General features: G+C 38.6%; 1 protein-coding gene across 1 annotated transcript in view; it reads right to left on the bottom strand.

The window, feature by feature from the left end:
• Positions 1-785: 785 nt before the first annotated feature.
• Positions 786-20,800, bottom strand: part of ZPLD1 (zona pellucida like domain containing 1) — a 155,101-nt gene continuing 135,086 nt past the window's right edge. The window contains exons 3-11 of the mRNA XM_074928351.1: positions 17,324-17,544; positions 14,074-14,255; positions 12,581-12,653; positions 9,340-9,437; positions 8,619-8,699; positions 7,623-7,794; positions 6,115-6,223; positions 3,068-3,097; positions 786-1,076 (exon numbers count right to left, since the gene is read on the bottom strand). Of these exons, the coding sequence (XP_074784452.1) occupies positions 901-1,076; positions 3,068-3,097; positions 6,115-6,223; positions 7,623-7,794; positions 8,619-8,699; positions 9,340-9,437; positions 12,581-12,653; positions 14,074-14,255; positions 17,324-17,544 (1,142 nt within the window). The 3' untranslated portion in view covers positions 786-900. The remainder of the gene's footprint in view (positions 1,077-3,067; positions 3,098-6,114; positions 6,224-7,622; positions 7,795-8,618; positions 8,700-9,339; positions 9,438-12,580; positions 12,654-14,073; positions 14,256-17,323; positions 17,545-20,800) is intronic.

Here is a 20,800-nt window from a genome sequence, read left to right as displayed (position 1 = left end):
AAAGTTTGGGCATCACTCCTTTGTATCAGCTTGCCTGTTCAAGGAATCAGGGGGGAAAGGAACATATTTCCCCTTGGAGCAGTTCCTGGGGTTACAATTTGACTGAAGGCTGCAGATGTGGCAATTCTGTACAGAATTAACTTTCTGCTGAACATTAGTTAGATTTAAAGCTCTCACTAATTCTCATTCAGTGATTTTGCTGGAAAAAGTTTTCCATCTCAAGAACTGTGGCATTGTTCCCTGGGACCAACTGCAGTTTGACCTAAGCTATTTGATTCAAAGACACCCAGCAAAATTATGTCCTTCACACGATATCACCACAACTGAACAGAAGATAAATCTAAGAAAACATTTCCAAATGAATGATAAGCAAAAGTCACTTATTTTAAGTCTCTCCAGGGTTATTTTTAGCCAGGAGAGATAAAAAAAAAAGTTCCTCCTGAGACAAAATTGGGGATTTTTTTCATGTTTGTGAAAAATACCATGACAAAATAGAAGTGATCCTTATTTTAGTAGGTGTTTACGAACTTAAAGTTTCTGAATGTGTCAGGTTTTGCATTAAGAGCGGCATACTTGGAAAGATTTCCACCTTCAGCATCTTCAGCTTTGAGACTTTACTGGGAAGCTGGAGACACAAGTTCTGTTGTCAGCACACCCATGGGCATAATGTCATACAGTCTGACCACAAACACAATTGAGATTCTCATGGTTTTCTAGGATTGTTACCTAATATCACTGCTGCTTACCTACACAATAACATCTAGCAAATCTGCAAATATAGAATAGCTGGAATAGAAGCTGGATACAGCTGGAGCGTTGCCTTAATATTACTTTTTAATGGAATCATATTTCATGGACAAAAAAAGGCAACCCCAAAGAAAAAGTGCAAGTAAATCACTTTCAGTTGAAAACTGGATTTCGGATGCCACTCAGGACTGAACTGTTGGGCCACTTTCTGTGCAGAAGAGTTAGGGAACATAAGAAAAAGAAAATGCTTGTGATTCCTAGGATCACAACGCCTGAAATCAGTGTACTGGTGACTGCGTTCAGCTGGAAAGGAGGTCCGTTTGGATGAGCTGCAAGGAAAACAAGTAAGACCTGGTTACAATCTCTCAGCAGTGCCAACCACTTCTGTCTTTCCATTACAACACCCTGTACACAGAATAATTGCAATGAAGGGACTAAAACTGATATTTCAGAATAAGAACCTGTCTACTTGGATAAAGCTTATCTAAGTATACTCTGGAAATAGTTATTAGCTCTTTCAATACGCATCATGCTGGGGGATAGAGACAGTAAAGAAACTTCTAAGGCATAATCCCTCATATGCTAGTGACCAACCTTGAACCGTGCTATTTAAGGCAAGACTATCATTTATTCAAGAACTATCAAAGCAGAGATATACAAATTTGTGGCCTAATCAAGTTAATGAAAGGATTTCTTTGCTGATAGCATTGTCCACATCTGAATTCAAAGTGTATATAAATCCTTAATAGACATATCTGGCACCAGATACCTGAGCTACTCTAAGCTTCTTTGTATGCCTTCATGAAAGGCTTCTTACCACATTTATCAATTCTCAGGTAGAAGAGGTAACATATTTACTATTTAGTGTAGCTCAACAGGCTGTTCATGGACCAGTTCCTTCATACTGAAGCACACACATCCAGCCCGTACCATCTTTTCCAGCAGGAGGGAAAAAAACATTTGAGTGGTAGGTGCTATCCAAAGCACCAATGCGTGTTTGCCTAAGAGCTGTGTTTGCCATTACCAGTGCTGGAGAGTGAGGTGAAATGACAACACAGCTTCTACATGGGAAACCAGACTGCTCCTTCCAAAAGCAACCACCTGCCCTCAAACATCATCAGTCACTCCCTCATCACCAAAGCTGAAAAAAGTCAGCTCTGTTGATCAGGTTTCTCTCCCCTTCTCAACGTTCTGCTGCCTTCTGACCGAATTTGTCTTGTCTCCACTGCAGCAGTAGTCCCACCCTGCTCTACCTCTGCACTCTCCACTGGGACAGTAACAGGCACAGGAAAGGATGTTGCTCTGGGATGGAAAGAGAGGGAGGGCTGCTGCTTTCATTGGATGGGAAGGAAAGGTAGCAGCCATTAACACAGCAAGCTGTGTGTAGCAAACGAAGAATTTGCTTTTTATTATTACTATTTTTATTATATCCATGCGTAGGAACACACCAGGGAGCAATTCATTACAGGGAGAACTTCATTTCCATTCCAGGTAGGTAGCTGCTACCAAGAAAGGTAGCTGCTTTTATGTGGTCTAAGTTGACAAAAGAAGGAAAAAAAATAGCATTAGAGTTCAGAGGACAGGGTAGGTTTTTTGTGCCACTCAGTCCTGTTACGAACAAGTAAGAGGTAGAATGGCTCAATGGACAGCCTCGTTACCTTGACCATCCTTTCTTAGTCATTAGCTAGTCCTTGTTACCAGTAGAGAACAGTAACAGGCTGAAACAAGTCCTCCAAGTGTGCCCAAAGGAGAAGCACCCTAAAACTTAGAGACTTGATCTCTCCTGCAGCCTATTTCCTTCACTACTCTAGCAGACCACAAATTCTATTCAAGCTTCCCACAGGCTCTTTGTGTGGTTAAATGGCAGGAGAACAGGAGCTGAGGCAGAGCTCTTCTGATTTTAAGCTGTGAGCTGAGCTGGGCTGCACCATAACAAGCATTTTGCTACTCCACTCCTGCATGGTATGAGCAAATTTTACTGCTTAAGTCTGATTTTGCATCTGGCAGTTGCAATGTTCCCTCACCCTCATATGTCATAGCAGCAGATTTTCATTTCAGCTCTAACACAGGAATTAGAAGTTGCTATGCTGGCAGGGCTGGGTACACAAATTAAACTGAGCATTCCAGATCCAGCAATTGCTTTCTTTACAGCATGTCAGTATTGACACATTTAAATGACCAAAAAAAAAAAAAAAAAAAAGCCAAAAAAGAAAAAACATTCCAGCTCAGTGCAAAGAGCTCAATCAAAATGGTTCATCTCCTCAGTTCTGTTTCACTCATAAAACCTCTGTTATGTTTCTTGGAGTTCTGATTAACTTACCAAGCTGTGAATTGTTCGTTGGCGTCTCATCTGTATAAAATAAAAACAGGATGCATTATATTTTACAAATATCTCTGCCTACCTCCTCCCTTCCTTGCAACACAAAAGCCAATAGTACTAGCTTTATTTTCAAAACACATCAGCTATACTTGCAACACTGACTAGTAGCTTTTAGCATCCCTGGTAGAATAAGGAAAACAAGGTTCATTAAATGACATTGCTTCATTTTTACTGTGAGTACACCACTACAAAGTTACTTAGTATTCTGTCACAAAAAAACCCCAACACCTTAATGCAGGATCATCTTAATTGAAAAGGCAGCCAGTTCTATTCTCTCTCTCAGTAAGAATACAATCCTAAGCACAATATTACACAGAAGTCCATTCACCAATCTCTATAGGAAAAAAAATAATCTGTGTTTTCAAAGAAAAAATACATCAGTGACCATAGATGATTACAAAAATGACCTTTCTCCATGCTCATTTTTCTCTTGACAGTTACACAGTGGCATTATATTCCAAGAAACATTTCTATTTTGTCTTCAGTTTTTACTTTCTTACCATTGTCCATCTCAGAACTACATTTCTTGTCACTAATTTTGCTTCTTTTTGTGTAACTTGTAAGCACAGCTCATGTATACATTTGTTTTGAGCAGCTGTCTTCTAAGTTTAAGTGAGACATCCATCAAAAGCTACACAATTTCACCTTCACCAGTAGGTACCTGCTTTGTTTCTATACACAGAGACTAAAACATTTTCTTCTGTGTATGCCTCCTGTAACAACTTATTTTGGATTAACAAACAAGAATAAAGTTTCTCTGAAAAGAACAAAATGTTAGATATACGGGTTCAGAAATATACAGGAGAAGGACCGTTGCTCATTTGCAGTAGCACAATTCGGGTCCTATCAAGGTAACTGCATAAACAGCTCTGTTACCAGAACAACCAGTGCCTAGAGTAACGGGGAGACCTGGCTCACCTGAGGTGCCTCTCCAGACACCAAAGTGCCCAGGGGCAGATGCAGCACCAACCTAAATGGGGGAAGTGGGAGGCTGCACATCCATGCAAGTGAAGAACTAACACTGGCATACATCCTATGGTGAGGCACGAGCAGCAGGACTGATGGGCTCTGTACAATTGTACCTCTACTAAAGCTGGACCAGAGCTGCCCTCAAAAGCAGCATAAGCACCTCTGTGCAGCACTGCAGAGTCAGCCAGCGCTCCTCATCTAAAACCAGACCGTTCTGTTTAAATTCTCTCATGACCTTCCTCCCTTTTTTCCCTTGACCATATTATTCATGAATCACATTTTTAACGCTCTTACTTTCACAGCGGGAAGGGACAGTGGGAGGAAACACTAATTCTCTCTTTCTGCTCCAGAAGAAGCGTAGTGCAAGTCAGATTAAGTGACTTGCCCACTGCCACTCAGGAAATTCATGGCAGAGTTCAGAACTGAATCCCATTTTTTTTCAGAGTACTTCCCATCAAACCATCCTTCTGTCAGCAGGAGTGGGATGCTCCAAAAGTATACTATGGAGATGCAGAAATATGTATAAACTAAAAAGCTTTAGCCACATATCTTAAGTAGGAGACACTTAAAAAAGTGAAAAAAGCGTTGTTCATGTTTTTCTTTAAAAACACTTCAACAGTGGTCAAGAAATTATAAATCATTTATCCTTTCTTTGGGGCCATTAAATGCCTGTGGACATATTTTTGTTTGCTTGAAGCTATGCAGTATTTAAAGGTAACTGATGAGTATCTTTTTTAATTATTTTTTTCTATTTGTCAAAATAGCATTCACAGCATTTGAATCATAAGCTATATTACCTAATCGGGGTTGCTCACATAACAAGATTTATCTAGCTTCTATTCTTCGTCAAAGGTAGCATTTCTCTAGCATACTTCTTTGTCTGAGCAAATCTGTCATTCATTTCCCCTAAGTACTCATGTATGAAACTTTGAAGATAGTTCTTTTCACTTGTTCTTGATTAATCAGATAGCAGCATAATACACAGTCACGGTTTAAAAAAAGTCCTCACTTTCATTGCAAAAATGTTGCTTATAACTGAGGGTATTTGTTCTAAAAATGGTCTAAAAAAGGTTCCCTATTCTGGAGGGTCAGTTCTCTCTGTATATGTGGGCACAACAACCTTGCACTTGAAGAAGGATTTTATTCTCAAGTGTTTCAATTATTTTTCACAGACAGGATTCAGTTCTGCTCTCAGCTTCCTAAAATCTAAGACTGCTGAAATCAGTTGCTTATCTGCAACTACTTATAAATATCTATAGACAGAATTTCTTAAATTTTTTCAAGTATTTTATTTTTATTATTTTGTCGACAGCAATCACATATATTATTTTCAAAGACTGCAGGTTGTATTTAAAGATGCTTTTTTTTAAAAAAAAAAAAAAAAAAACAACACAAAAAAACAAAACAACAAAACCAAACAAACCCCCTAAAAACCACAACTTTGGCAATAAAAATGAAAATCATGGAATTGGACCCCGGATTTAAAGGCCCACTCTTTTTAGCCCACTCTTTTTAGAATTTACAATGTTTTTGTCTTCTTTCTTTCTTATAGCTGAAGGCTAAGCATAGCATGTATTAATTTTATGCAACACTTAGATAAAAACCCACAGGTGAAGCTGGAAGAAACGATGAATAGAAAGTGACAGTGAATATTCATTAGCTGTCCAAATTAAATTGCAACACTGTACACAGTACCTTACATTCTATTATCTTCAGTAAAATCTGACCAAAAAAAAAGAAATCAACCCCCTGATCTTGGGCTTTTATAATGGCTTTATACACATAACTGTATCCCACAGTGATTCTGCTGTGTTAGGGAGGAAGCATGTGAATGCTGAACAGGAATACTAGCTCAAAATTTCTACCAAAGACTCCAATGGTAGGGAAAAAAATACCCAGCAAACTCATGGAGAATCCACCCTTTCTCTAAGTCACTGCAAATTTATATTAAACTGCAAGACATTTCCCCAGGTTTGTGAAATTTATGCAGTCCATAGGAAAAGTTTGCTCATGCCTACCACTCCTTGTAATGATGGGTCCAGCAGAGATTACAGCATTGCCAGAGGTGCTCTGAGGGATCCAAGTTGTCCTCCCACCAGCGTCTCTTCTTTCTCTGTTACTGCAAATCTGAGTGGTTAATCAAAACAATCACAGTTTCAGAGTGGAATGGAATTATTGCCATTCTGGGCTTCCTGCTTTAATGTAAACTCTTTTATAAGCAATACTACAACTTTGATTTTATTTCTTAGTATGCATTAAATTACTTTGCAATAAAACCAGATGCAATATTCCCTAGAAGTCTATCTTATAAATGCCTGGCTTCCCATTGTATTTTGCCTCACTTCGTTTACAGAACTCCATTGCTGTTTTGTACAAGATCCATCTTATAGTATATTAAATTTTCAGTAGTTAATTTCCCAAAGCTTTGTTTACAGACAGTTTTCCCCAACAAATGTGTTTTGCTTGTCTAGGGATAGACAACATGCTACAATCCCTATTCTAGTAAGCTTCTCGAGTTAGAGTTCGCACATTTTCCATGGAGTTCTAAATAGCAATGACCCACACTAAAACAATCCCCAGCACTCTGTCATCTGGAATCCACCTTTAACATCTTTAATTTATAATCTACTTTAATCTTGGGTACTCAGGTATGCTTCAGCCAAGAGCACTGCTTTAATTTCAGCTTCTTGTGAAATAACTTCAAAAACCTCAGAACATAAATCCAATAGAAACAATGAATTATTTAAAAGTGTAACATAAAAGTATAAAATAATGTACAAAATGTCAGAGGTATACTGAACTGATAGCATTTTAAAATTCTAATTGGAATGTCATTCAAGAGGAAAAAATACTGCGTTGTGAAGACATCACAGAATATTCTGTGTTTATATATTTATTTAAATGTTTCAATTTCCAAAATATATTTGTTGTTCCTGACACTCCTAAAATTAAATAATTTTTGCATTGACACAATTTCATGAACTTCAACAAAACAGCAGTGTCCAAACTATAAGGGAGGTGGTAATAAACTATAAGGGATGTAGTAGATTTTTTTCTTCACTATCAGAAACTTTTTCAAATATTCCTTGTCAGTATAACAGCACTTACTATAGCTTTAATTTTTCCATAAATTCTATTCTAAGATATTTCTATTGATCCACTGATTGTGGATACCTTGTTTCTTAGATGCCATACTAAGAATATCAGCTCTGTATCTGTTTCAGAGTTGTTACTTTTAAGAAATTAATTATGAACCAAAAGGCAAAGAGGTCATTTCTCATGTATTCTGCAAGCTCTGTTTTGCAGGTCTAGTTTTGTTCTATCTCCTGATGACCTGTTCATTGTCCTGTTCTTCATCATTTGTTTCACATTGCCTCAGACACAGAAAACATTCTTACTTCAGACTCCACAAGTCACCTTCGTTCTGTGCCATCCAAACTTCTATAGCATTTGTATGCAGAATAACTCCAGTGTGCCTATTTTATATCCAGCTAATTAATAGCAACTTCCGTCCACTGAAACTTACTGGCACAAGAAAGGGACAATCATCTGCTCTGCACAGCTTTGTTACACAGTGAAGGAAGACCGTAGACATCTTCTGGTTCTTGTGCTTCACAAAGCGAAACACCTCAAAGGAAAACCGGCCCATTTGGCTCTTGCCATTTTCAATTATAGTTGTCTGTGGGTCCTTGTCACAGCTAGTTTTTGTAGAGAAGATTAAAACCAGGATGAGCAGTTATATTAGCATTTTGAAGCTCTTAGCTGAGAATAAGATAGCTTAAGCAGCAAGTTCAGTGCTTTAGCTCCTTGGAAAAGAACACAGTGCCCTAATGTGCAACACCAGCAGCCACATCTGCCTGTTAGGCTGCACAGTCCTGTGCTGAAATGCATTCCTACAAAAACATTATGCTTTGGTTTGCAACATCACAGCTATAACCAATTCCAGTGCCCAAAGAAATCTGAGATCTGAAGTAAAAAGTAAACAGGTATGCTAACTGGTATAGACAGGTAACTCCAAATGAAGACCGTATCTCTTCGGCAATCATCACTGGTAAGATTTAATCTGAGAGACTTCCAAGATGTTTTTCAAAGTTCCAATTCAAATAAATGTTATTACTGGGAGCAGAAGCAGAAGCATCTATTTATCTTTCATCATTTGCTTAACTGCTTTCTTGAACTGCAGTCTATGATGTTTTATATCACTGTCATTCACTAAAAGGGTACCTTTGGTAAAACAAAGGCCAGTTTAGTAATTCAGTTTGGGTGTTTATGGTATCTCTAGTAGAGCCATTTTGGATATATGTTTCCCTACCTTCAGAATTATTACCCCTTCACACTTGCTTCTATGTTTATGTTCACAAACAAGGTAAGTCCTGACATGTTATCTGTAAGCCTCGTCTTCAGTGCTGCCTACTAATATTGCTCAGGCTTTCCAGGCAGTTTAGAACACCACTACTAGAAAGATTTATAACTGTTTTTTAAAGGAAGGACCCACAAAACACTGGGTTTGCTTAGGACCTACCTGAAAAAAAGATCATATCGAATATCATCGCTAGGATTACCAGATGGCGTGGTGTAACAGTAGTCCATCAAAACATTCCACCTGCACAGGGAGGAAAGTGATAGATGAGGGGAAATGGCAATGTAAGAGCAGGGGTGTAGAGTGAGATAAGATTAAAAGGCAGCACAGGCAAGCATACAAACTGATAATGCAGGCTGCTACATTGAAGCTGAGTCACTGTATTTAACAGGTTACGTACAAATCATCCTGCATTCCCAGCACATCACCTGTTTCTTCCCACTACTTACAAAACTAAACAGCACAGCATAGCAGCAGAATTGTATAAATCAAATCACTTGGTTTCACGCAAGTCAAACACCATACCAACACATGTTGTATACCTCCTCTCAGAGGCTATGGCCACATAGGACTAGAAATCAAAACCATCCCAATTTTGAAAGCCCCAAAGTTTCTCACTTGATCTTAGAGATGCCTTTTCTTAAATAACAACAATATAGAATTTAAAGTATACTCGGGAAAACTTTCATGAGGACAGCAGCAAGATATGTATTCACCATCAAGGACCTGATAGCCTCCAGCTGAGGGCAGTGATTATCAAACACCAACCATTATTCTGACATACAAAAGGCTATGAGGAAAGACATTGCTTCTAAATCAGAAAAATTTGCAACACCAAAAGCTGAACAGCAAGTAAGACAAGAAATAGCATCCTTTATGGTACCTGCCATCAAGGTTGGTTGCTCTTACAGCTGCATATATTTTGGTTTTCAAAGGTAAACCTGTACTTGGAATAAGGAGCTGTTGGCTGTAGGTTGAATCCTGAAAAACAAACATTGCCTCAGTGTACCAGAAATCCCACTGTAACAACCCATCTGCATCCTCAGACTGAGCATTTTTCTGACTTTTCTATGCAGGACAGTCATTTACTTTGTCCTCCATAAGGGAAAAAGCAAAAAGCAGTGCCAGAGCATTTTACTACAGGTTTGTCTGTAAAGATGAACAATGCTTGACGGGCCTTTTCCTATGCATCTATTTTGGAGAATCTATTTACGATTTTATGAAGTGATTGAAGAAAAGGTATCATTCATTGACACCTCAGTAAGTCTCCCATCACCTACAGGCAAACACAGCAGGTACTGTGGTTTTCTAAAGGAGGAGTTTAACTGAGTTGCCACAGTGTACCCCTTCCCAGGAAACGTTGTTAAGGTTATTCGATTTAGTGGAGATAGCAATGCCACCAGGTTTTATATATCTTAAGCTGTTGTCTGGGAGAACAGACACTTTCCATTATGCAAAGTGTAGTTTCTATGGAAGTTGGCTTGCTGAGGGCTACAAGTAACAAACATTTTCATTTAAATTCTAATATTTGGAAAAAAAAAAAAAAAGCTGTTTCAAGAAGCCTGTATATAACATAAAAGTTGGAAATTCCTCATATACTACTACATAGATATAGCCGTTCTATTGGTTTCTTGTTCAGAGGCTGAGCCATTAATGTCACTTTGGCAACAAAGCCATGAAATATATCTGAGTGACAGACGTTAATTCAGCATATCAAACTGCACTTACTGGTAACATCACCTATGTCAAATAAGTGGTAATCCAGAAAGCATATCAACACCTCTTGAGAGAGGTCAAAACACTCAATACATAAGAAAAAATTTGTAAAACAGAATTTTGACTGGGTTCAGTGTGGCAGGCAAGTCCAAGAGCAGCAGCTGACAGCAACAAGAAGGATTAAGCACAAACATAAAAGTATTTTTTCAAAAGGAACAATTCCAAATTTCACAGCATGCCAAATATTAAGGCCTCCAGTGCTGCAGAGATTGGGAGGTACACATGCATACACAGACCAGCTCTGTGACACACACAGAGCAAGTCCTTGAAGATTCATTCAAGTGAGATCAGGTAAATTTGAGACCTTTAAAATTAATTTCATATTTCTCTAATAGGTAGCTTTGTCATATTTTGCAACTGATTAAAAAGTCTATAGTAAGTCCCTCACTATTACGTTCCATAGTAGTTCTTTTTTTCTTAAAAAATAGTTTTTATTCATTTAGACAGAAAGTTACAGGAAGGCCTAAAAGCACATAGCCACTTAGGTTGTGTGCAAGCCCATTAAACATTTTGCTATTAAACTCTGACCCTATCATGACACCTCCTCTTGTCTCTCCTCACAATAACATGTGCTAACACCACAAATAAATGTAAACATCACCTTGTGAGGGAAGATGGTGGTGAGCTGAGAAGATGAAGAGTCAATATTAGGAAATAACACTGCAGCTAAAGTTTGGAAATACAGCTGCTCACAGTCAAGAGTCACATCGGTACACAACCCCTCACGAATACCAAGGGTGGACAAGGGGCCTGGAGGCCCCTCCCAAAACCAGAACTCTCTAACAGGGATCAAGTGAGCCCAGAGAATCAGAGCTCACAAGACCAAGGGTGTCCCAAGCAGCACTCCCAACCAGACAGACTGCAGGCAATGCACAAGCTGCCTGTGTGTACACCCAGCCCTAGGACATGAACCAGAAGGGCCTATCTACCACTTCAGTCTGCCAGTCTTAGCAGTATTATTCAGTCTAGTGCTACTCACTAGAGTAATACAACTGAAATCAGAAGGATAAGTCACCACTGTCCATGGTCAACTCATATGATGTTTCACAGGATGAAAGCCCATCTTGGCCTGTGGAAAACATGTGCTCAGTCTGAGCATCAATAGCATTTATACCTGGCTGTTTGCAGAACTGAGCCCTGAAAGGCAGCAACCATGTGGTGGGCAATGCTTGTCCTAACTGAGAAATTTGGTTACCCTCACCCTGCCCCATCTTTTTGGTCACAGGTTTATTTAAAAATGAGAGAAGTATAATCTTCATTTTAACAGATCATAGGTTGTTATCTGGAGCTCTGCTCTGTCGAGCAAACATGATTTTTTTTAAAGCATGCCGTTGGAAAATGTCCTGTTACAATATTTATAGCTCATTATGTTCAAAGCATAAAGCATTGACTTTTAAATCAGTTGCATGAATTATAACTCAGCATCATGATGGCATGAATAATAATGCAAAAAAATTGGATTCATAATTTACAAAAATGATGCTTGATAGATTGAAAAATTGATATTTAAATCAGGTATTTAAAATGTATGAATAAAAGTTTTAATCAACACAAAAATACCATCTCAGGGATTAATGTTAAGTAGAGGTCTGTGCATTTTTCATGTTTTACTGTTGCCATCCATATTTACGTAGTAAAAGCTTTTACAATAATGCATATTCAAGTTAAATCATCTAAAACATATGGAAGAAGTGTTAGTTGAAAGCTGTTCAAATTATTAACCCTTAAAATCTTGAAAGTCCAAACAATGAGGCAACAAGTGCAATGGGCTATAGATTTGGAACAAATCCCACATCCCTCATTATAGTTACAGATGCCCAAAACACTCTGATGAGGCTTGAAAATAAAAATACCCCAGCAAAAGTGCTACAGTTTATTGCTAAGGGAACAGGTCTGGAATATTTTTACAGAATTTTACAGAGTACTCTCTGTATCAGTGCAATGTACATATACACACCGAGTAATATGTATGCACATGCATAAACATAATAAATGCAAACACAAGTGTGCACTCTGGAGTATGATTGTAATTACTACAGTCGATTAGTCATGTGGCACCACAAACTGGAAGCCAGAGCTGTAAATTGAGGAACTGTATAAATACAGGACAAAAAGACTGTGTATGTCCTCAAAGACATGTGAATACAAGACAACAGGCATATGCAAACAAAAAGGACAAGGGAACTCAGAGATGAAAGATGCCTGATGAAATGCCTTGCTCCTGGGAGGAACGGAAAGGGAATAGCAAATAATGAAGAGGAGCACATATTTTGTTCTTCTAATCCATCTTGTACCCACATAGTGCAGAGATTAATTTAGTTCAGGTCATACTACTGTTTTATACTCACATTGTAAAGCAACAAATTCAAAGTGCTGATAAATGTACCATTGTTCTCTCTTACAGAAATAGCAGCTGATGACCTACAACATAACCAGAAACCAAAAACCATCATGAAGAAAGATATCTTATTTATCTGTTTATATACTTCAGCGTGGGTTGGTTTTTTTTTAATCATTAAAAAACTCAATGAGTCTTATCACAAGGAGTTAATTTATGTATTTGGGTTATAAACTTCAGAAAGAGGAATTTACAGCGGAAACACTGACAGAACCTTAACTATGCAGAAAGTAATGGATACTGTTGAAAAAATGAGTCAAAAATAATTAGCAGAGAGGCAAAGTGACAAAAAGGAACCCACTTTTCATGAGGTACAAGGTTTACTCATGGAAATATTTTCTCTTGCTCTATATTCCAAGCACAAATACAGGCTGGGCAATGAGTGGACTGCAAGAAGCCCTGCTGAGAAGGACTTGGGAGTATTAGTGGATGGAAAACTGACTATGAGCCAGCAATGTATGCTCCAAGCCCAGAAAGCCAACCATGTCCTGGTCTGCACCCAGAGCAGTGTGGGCAGCAGGTCGAGGGAGGGGATTCTCTCCCTCTACTCTGCTCTCGTGAGACCCCACCTGCAGTGCTGTGCCCATCTCTGGGGGCACCAATATCAGAAGGACACAGATCTGCTTGAGTGGGTCCAAAGTAGGCCACAAAGATGCTGGGGGGGCTGGAGCACCTCCCCTGTGTGGACAGGATGAGAGAGTTGGGGGTGTTCAGCCTGGAGAAGAGAAGGCTCCAGGGAGACCTTATAGCGGCCTCCCAGTACTGAAAGGGGGCTACAGGAAAGGTGGGGAGGGACCCTTGATCATAGGTGTACGGATAGGACAAGGGGTGATGGTTTTAAACTGGAAAAGGGTAGATTTAGATTAGAGATGAGGAAAAATTCTTCCCTGTGAGGGTGGTGAGACAGTGGCAGAGGTTGCCCAGAGCAGCTGTGGCTGCCCCCTCCCTGGCAGTGTTCCAGGCCAGGCTGGACGGGGCTTTGAGCAACCTGGGCTAGTGGAAGGTGTCCCTGCCCATGGCAGGGGGGTGGAACCAGATGGTCTTTAAGGTCCCTTCCAACTCAAACCATTCTATGATTCTATGATATTGACATGCTCACAAACTAGTTCATGAAGATTTTTTTTTTTTTTTGCTGCTATCATTTTGTCATCAGAACACTGAATCTTAAGGGAAATTTTACACTTTCTAAGGCTCTCTTCATAAAGGCAGCTCTTCATAAACTATGTTATATCATACAATGATGCTACAGAATTTTCTTTTCCTTTGCATCACTTCTTCATTCAGTGTTTTTTCCTTTCCCTTCACTTTTGCACAGCTAAAAAATTACTATGTTGACAATACTGCTATGGCATGCATATATTTAGTTGTACATGCATATGTACACATATATGTGTGCTTACATAAACATGGGAATAAAACATATAGAAGTGAAAGCACACTTACGAAGCAAGCTGAGTATTGTTAACCAAGTACTCCAATGGATAGCTACAGCTAAATTTGTACAGAAGTCCAGGCAAATAGCTGATAATCGTTGGTGGGTCTGGCGTATCAATATAGCCTGAAACATTACCTATCTGTACCACTGAGGTATTTCCATAAGCATTGATACCTCGAGCTGAGGATACCTATTGAGGGAGACAGAAAACAACTATTATCAGAAAATTAACTGGGACAAAAAATACCTAAGGACACTCATGCTTTAGCCCATTATTTACCCAGAAATATCTTCAGAAAATCCTTTAAAAAATTAATTTAGTTTAATGATATGTTCTCTGTGTTCTGTTTTTCACTTCCTCAAAATCATGCATATACAGTTCACAAGTGATATTCCTGTTCTCAAAACACAGACCTGAGCAACACTTGAAAAAACCTGATTAATCCTGGAAGCATTTTTTTTGTAGGTACTTTTATTCTGAGCATTCCCGGGGAATTCATATGACTTACTGGGAAAATCTGAAGGAAATTTTCTATTACAGTTAAAAAATATTAGCTTAAAATAAGCTTCCATATACAATAATAAAGCCAATACACAAGCAATTTCATTCATGGAAACAATACTCTGACACTCTTGAGCTTTGGTTTTGACACATCAAAACCAATGTACTGTATAAGCAGATACAAGCCAAACAGCTGAACTTTGAGTCTGTGTTCATTTACATTACACATCTCTAAATCTAAACTGTAAACTGTGTGCAAAGAAGCACTGTCAGAAATGCAAGAGCTGAAAAGTAATACAGCCTTAATGCCAGTGCAACCTTAATTCAGTTCCTGGACACGTGCTATCCTGTGTTGCTCAGGCTCAGAGTGTGGAGAGCCAGCAATAACATGCAGCTCTCCAGAAAAATGGAGGACAGTCTTTCCTCTTGGTAGCAGTCCACCTCCACTCTATCTGTAGCTACTGATCTGAATAAGAGGGTGGTATGAAAACAGCAGGTAAGTTTCACAAATTACTGTCTCAGTTAGAATGTACACAATAAGGCAAAGTAACATGGCACTGGACTTCCACTGAAACATTTATTTTGTGTAACTCTATTAGCAAAACGGATGCTTTCGATAGCTTTAGAATACACAGTTTCTTAAAAAGGTATTTCATTATGGAAGAATCATCCTTGTGCATGAGTTGTAACATTTTGCACTAAGTACACAGCACGTCTTTTGATTTCTCTGGCTACAGAAAAAAACAACTAGAAGATAGATGCAGCCATGTACCTTGCCAACAGTATACCTAATCATTTGTTAAATGGCAGGAAAACTATGAAGATCGAATGTCCTAGGATCTACTCCTTGCCTAAAAAACATAGGCTAGAGAACTAAGGTAGTAGAGCCAACTACACCTCTGTTTAACTTCCTCACCACCCCCCCCCCCCCAAAAAAAAGTTGCATCTGCCATATTACAGACAGACCTGGTTTTACCTGAGTTCTGCCTGAACTGTTGTCATTGTCTTTATTTTCATTGAAAATGAGTTTAAAGATTTTTTCTGTGAAACACAGACAAGAAACATATGCAAATGTACTACTCCAGTGTGGAGAATGTGATAGGAAACCCTCCCTGCTCCTCTGTCCGCTTTGTTTGTGACATAGCATGCATAAACAGAGAGGATGAGGGGAATTTTAGGTTATATTTTTAGCAGCTACTACTTTGCCTTTGTACCCTGTGCAGCCTTGTTGGGGGCTTCATGGGGAACTCCAATTATTTGGACTTAGCAGACTGGGGTTTGAGTTGGGTTTTTTTTAAACATCAAGCTCCTACAATTATAATCAAATAGCAAGTTCAGGATGTTTACAATGTGACCAACTGCATGAGAACAGAAAGAAGTAATTTCCTGGCAGGCAATTCTTCTACTGCAAGTCATGGAGGTGCTACAGCTTTGCAGGGAAAATGGGAAATGAGAATCTTGAACTTGCTGAACTGGTTTTCATTGAAATTTTAAAAGAAAAGCCTGAGGCAAACAGGTCACAGAGCATATCAAACATTTCAGCCCAGTTTCACAAAAATTATTAGCAACAAAGCAGGGGGGTTGTTATAAAAACTGACAGGTATCACCAAGTGCAAGCATAAATTCCAGATAGACTATAAGCCTTAAAAAGAATACATTTTACACTTGGTTTTGTAAGGTGTTAATAATTTGATACAAGTCATCACTGCTTATACAGTATGATATACACATAAATGATACAACTATCCTCTCCCTTTAGAATGTTTGAGACCTGCCTTTCCCCTCTATCCCCATTCAGAGTGAGATAGCTTCATTGAAAAAATGAAATTATACCGGTACAAAACAGACTTCGAAGTCAGCTCCTGGATCAGATTCTGGGTCCAAAAACTCACCCACTGCTAAGGATTAGATTTAGTCATTAGCTGTACAAAGATGTTAATTATCTGTAAATGAAACAGCAACATAAAACGTAGACACTGAAGTCACACCACCAGGCAAAGCACCGTAGCACAGAGTGTCCATGCACTAAGAGATCTGAGTTGAACATACAAATCTGAACTTCAGTCCCACATCTTGACTTTTTTGTCATTAATTGAATGCTTATGTTAGCCATTCTTTGTGTGTGTGTGTGTATCAAACATTCAAAATTTGCTTGAAAATTTCAGGTTGTTGCCAGGCAGTTCCACATTGAGCTGAGATCTTCCAAGAAAGTGCAACACCTCATGGAAGCAGAACTGTTTACTGTGGGTTGGACTCTCTGGACAGACTATCTCCCCTGTGACATTCAGCCTGAAGTCATCGCCTTATCAGAAAACATGTAAGATCAGTCAACAAGCCTCTCTCATATGAGAGCACAGAAGCAGGTACCAGACTATAACTCTTGTCTAACCCACTTTAAAAATCTTTTACTTCCATTTTCCAAGAAGGTATTTTAAAAGTTTCAGCAAAACTTAAGGCATGTTCAGCAAGAGTTTTTAAAGTGGCTTGGAAAAATCTAATTTTTCCACTGGAAAAAAAATAATTACAAATATACTTTCTAATCAGAGGACAAATTGTGTGTCCCACTACATTTTCTCATTAGTAATCAAGATTATAAATAACCAACTTTCTCTGGCATTCTTTGATGTGTGCAATATATTGCTAACTGGGCAAGACAAAGTAAACATTATCTGTAAGAAATACAACGCTGTCAAAGCCATTCACTTGATCCTATGCATAAACAGCCAAGCTACAAGTTCACTTTGACTTTGTCTTACCACTAAAGTGTTTCCACAGGATTCCAAAGTACTCAGATTGATGATGAAAATAACCACTGCTGGAAAGGTGTTGTTATTGATGAAACCCCTGCAGTGGGCATCCCCATGTTTCCCATTCAGTGCCAGATCTGTCTCAGAATAACCAGAGAAAAGAACTGTGCAAAAATTTATCTTCATAGTAATTGTCTGTACTCCACAGAAAACGTTGATATCTCGTTCAGCTGCAAGAAAAATATGGGGAAAGACATTGTAAGAAGATGCATTTCAACTAATCACCATACAATTATTGTAGCAGTTAGTCTAGTGTTGTACCTTCTGATTGAATCAATTTTTAGACCCCAGTCACCACAAAATAGTGCAATATAAAGGTCAGAATTGGATTAATCTGAAGAATGGATTTGACTCTCAAACTTCACTAAAAAAAACCCAAGAATTAACATACTAACACAGGCTACCACACAACAAAAACAGTTATTCTAAAATTCCCCAGCAAATCACTTAGTAGCATATTCATAAACCAAAGCACTGCAATGGAGTGGAAAACAGCAAATGATTAAATATTTGGAGTCTGATTAAACAGCCCCATTCTGGAAAAGAAATTTCCAGTGATTTTGAGAAATTCAGGAGGCCGAGTTCTACCTTCCAGCCCTCTCTAGCACGGAAGCTGGGTGCTTTTGTCTGAGGTTGTCTAGAGCCCACTTTGCATGAGACTGCAGTCTTAGGCTGTGCAGACTTTGAAGTACAACAGTATATCAGAACAATTTATTATATCTTTAAAGTTGGGGTTGTTTTTAAGAACCATCAACTTTAGCTTTAACAAAAAAATCAGTTGGCTCTTGAAAGACAATGATCAATACTACAAAGCATCTTGCAATCTTTCATTCTGTACGTTATGACAATACAAAAGACCTAGAAAACAGCAATTTTTACAAGTGATCAATTTCTGAATAGCAGCAAAAAACCTTCTTGGATGAATTTGACCTTTTACTTGAAAGTTCTGAAGATTTTTATGTACTTGAATGGAAAAGCATCAGGTTAGGATGTAGGCACAAGCAACAGTTTGTTTGGCTTTAGAGTTGTAACATAGCTTTTCCATAGCTCTCCTCTGCCTGTAGATGATGGGGGGGTGGGGTGGGGGGGGTGGGGGGGTATTTCACTTTTCTCCCTTAGTGCTTTACAAAAAGACATACTGCACCATGTTAAACGCAGACATTACTCCTTTATATAACAACTCATTTATTACATCTGCTTAAAGATTAAGTGCTATTAAAAATTGCAGAACAACTTCAGTCAATACTATACCATTAAGCCTGTTGAAATGAATTGTTTCACTGCATTGTCACAACAGAGAGGAAATGAAATCTCCATTACAATGAACCAGCTCTTCCCCTATGGTACAGGGAGCACAAGCAGTTTAATTTAGACAGCTTTAATGGTGGCTTTAAAGCCAAAACAATCAAGTTCAGGAAATAACAGGCTAAACTCAGTCCTGAGCTAATGTGGCGATAAATTTTACTCACTGGGTGTAAATTTGGGCAGAAAGGTACTGGGGGTAAGACAGGAGTTGCAGTGATTTGACATTAAATTCTCCTAGTTTGTACATATTGTTGTACAACTCTACTAATACAACATACAAAGACCAAGCAGCAGCATGCCTTGGTTTTCACTACATTAGGACTGTTATGATCCATTTAATGGGTATACTAAGGTAGAGGGAACAGTACGAAGAGGCAAATGGTGAAGTACGCCTTCACACTTACTTGGACAAATGCACAAACAGTCATATTGTAACAAATTGCCGCATGTAATGTAAAGTAGCTCAGTTAATTTTATAACTCATTTTAAGCCTTGCAAAAAGCAGAATATTACTTTACCTGTTAAGGTACCATTACCGCTTGCAAAATTCTCATTTGACAGTAAGAGAAATGATATCGTACAGTACAAAAACTGCCATACAGGACGATAAACAACCTTTCCAGACTGAACCTTTGCTGCCCACTACTAGTACAACGAAGCATTGTTGCCAAATTAGTCCACTCTGGAATTAAAAGAACATTATTTGTTCAGAAATTAATCTGAAACCAGGTGCAAACAGACCTAATGCCTCTTTAGATGCTAAACATCTAGGTCATTTCTTGTGAATATTATTCCTATATATGTATAAGATTAAACAACAAATCTTTGCATCCTGAAGTAGAAGTTTCTGGTTTGCTGAGTAAGAGAGAAGCGATGCTTTGAAGATTAGGTCACCCAGCTGATAAGTCCTTAAATATAATGTCCTCTTTGTGCCTGAGTTTCCATACAGGAATGAGCTACATGAGCTACCTATAGTCAACAGGACTCACAGGGGCATCACATACAAAACAGGTTAAAGCTCAAGAGGTACATAGATACTACAGCAACAGAGACCATCCTGAATCAAAGACAGACTCATGGCAACTTGAGCCAAATGCTGACACCTCCACTGCCCCCTTCTGCTGTGGTACCTTTCCAAACATTGCCAAGACTCACCCCAGAGTAGGCAGCAAAAAACCTGCAGAGGACAAGAGTTTTCCACAGAATACCACTGACAAAAGTCATTCCACCAGAACAGGCATGCAAAGATACTTGTAGTTCAAAAGCAGCTTCTCTGCATGAGCCTCCTCTTTAATCAAATCACGCTTTGATAGTGAATTAAAATGCACAGGATATGTGAAAGAGCTGCAATATTTTCTCAGCTTCTACTAAGTTCTCAGCATGTACTTAGAGCAAGAGGCCCCTGCATCAAAACTATGCATTTCCCATCTGAAGATAGCCAGACTGTTATGACTCCATCCCTCAAAAACTATGCTTTATTGGGAGGCAGAACTAAGCTTTTTTTCCTCCAGGTAACCCTGAAGGATGGCAAGATTTAACCTTATTACATACTCCATAGAACACATGTAGTTTTTGGTATAAAAAAGTCACAGGATTTCAAATCTACCAAATATGGGTTTTTTTCTTCATCCCTGATGGCTATTGCATACTACACTCTAAAACAAACCTGCAAACTGCAGGAGCAAAAGTCCCGACTGATTATTTATCATTCTATTTATGCAGCACCATCCCTATGCAAGAAGTCACTTAAGCAATGACTGATAAAAGCACAAACAAATAAAAAATGGATGAGATCCAAGGTTCCTTTAGGAAGGTTTAATTTCTCATCTTTGCTGAAGACAACTTCTGTTCTTCAACAATATTTAAAGAAAAAGAGCAGACAACTTCAAAACCAATGGCTTCTCTGGTATCTGCACACCACAAACCTCAGCAAGTCCATTCTCGTCCCATGTTTGGAATTTCAGCTGAAAACAACAAAGATCTCTTATGTGGAACAAATAAGTAACAGGAAGAAAGTCTATCCATAACCAGGCTCTGTGAGCAGTATCTCAGCCTGGAGAGACACTTGTTTTGATTCATTCTCCTGTTTGACCTCTCACCACTCCCCTTACATTTGAACTC

The sequence above is a fragment of the Athene noctua genome, chromosome 1, assembly GCF_965140245.1.
Source record: "Athene noctua chromosome 1, bAthNoc1.hap1.1, whole genome shotgun sequence".
Classification (NCBI taxonomy): Eukaryota; Metazoa; Chordata; class Aves; order Strigiformes; family Strigidae; genus Athene; species Athene noctua.
Note: the sequence above shows the minus strand (reverse complement) of the source record. Positions and strands in the feature narration are given on the sequence as shown.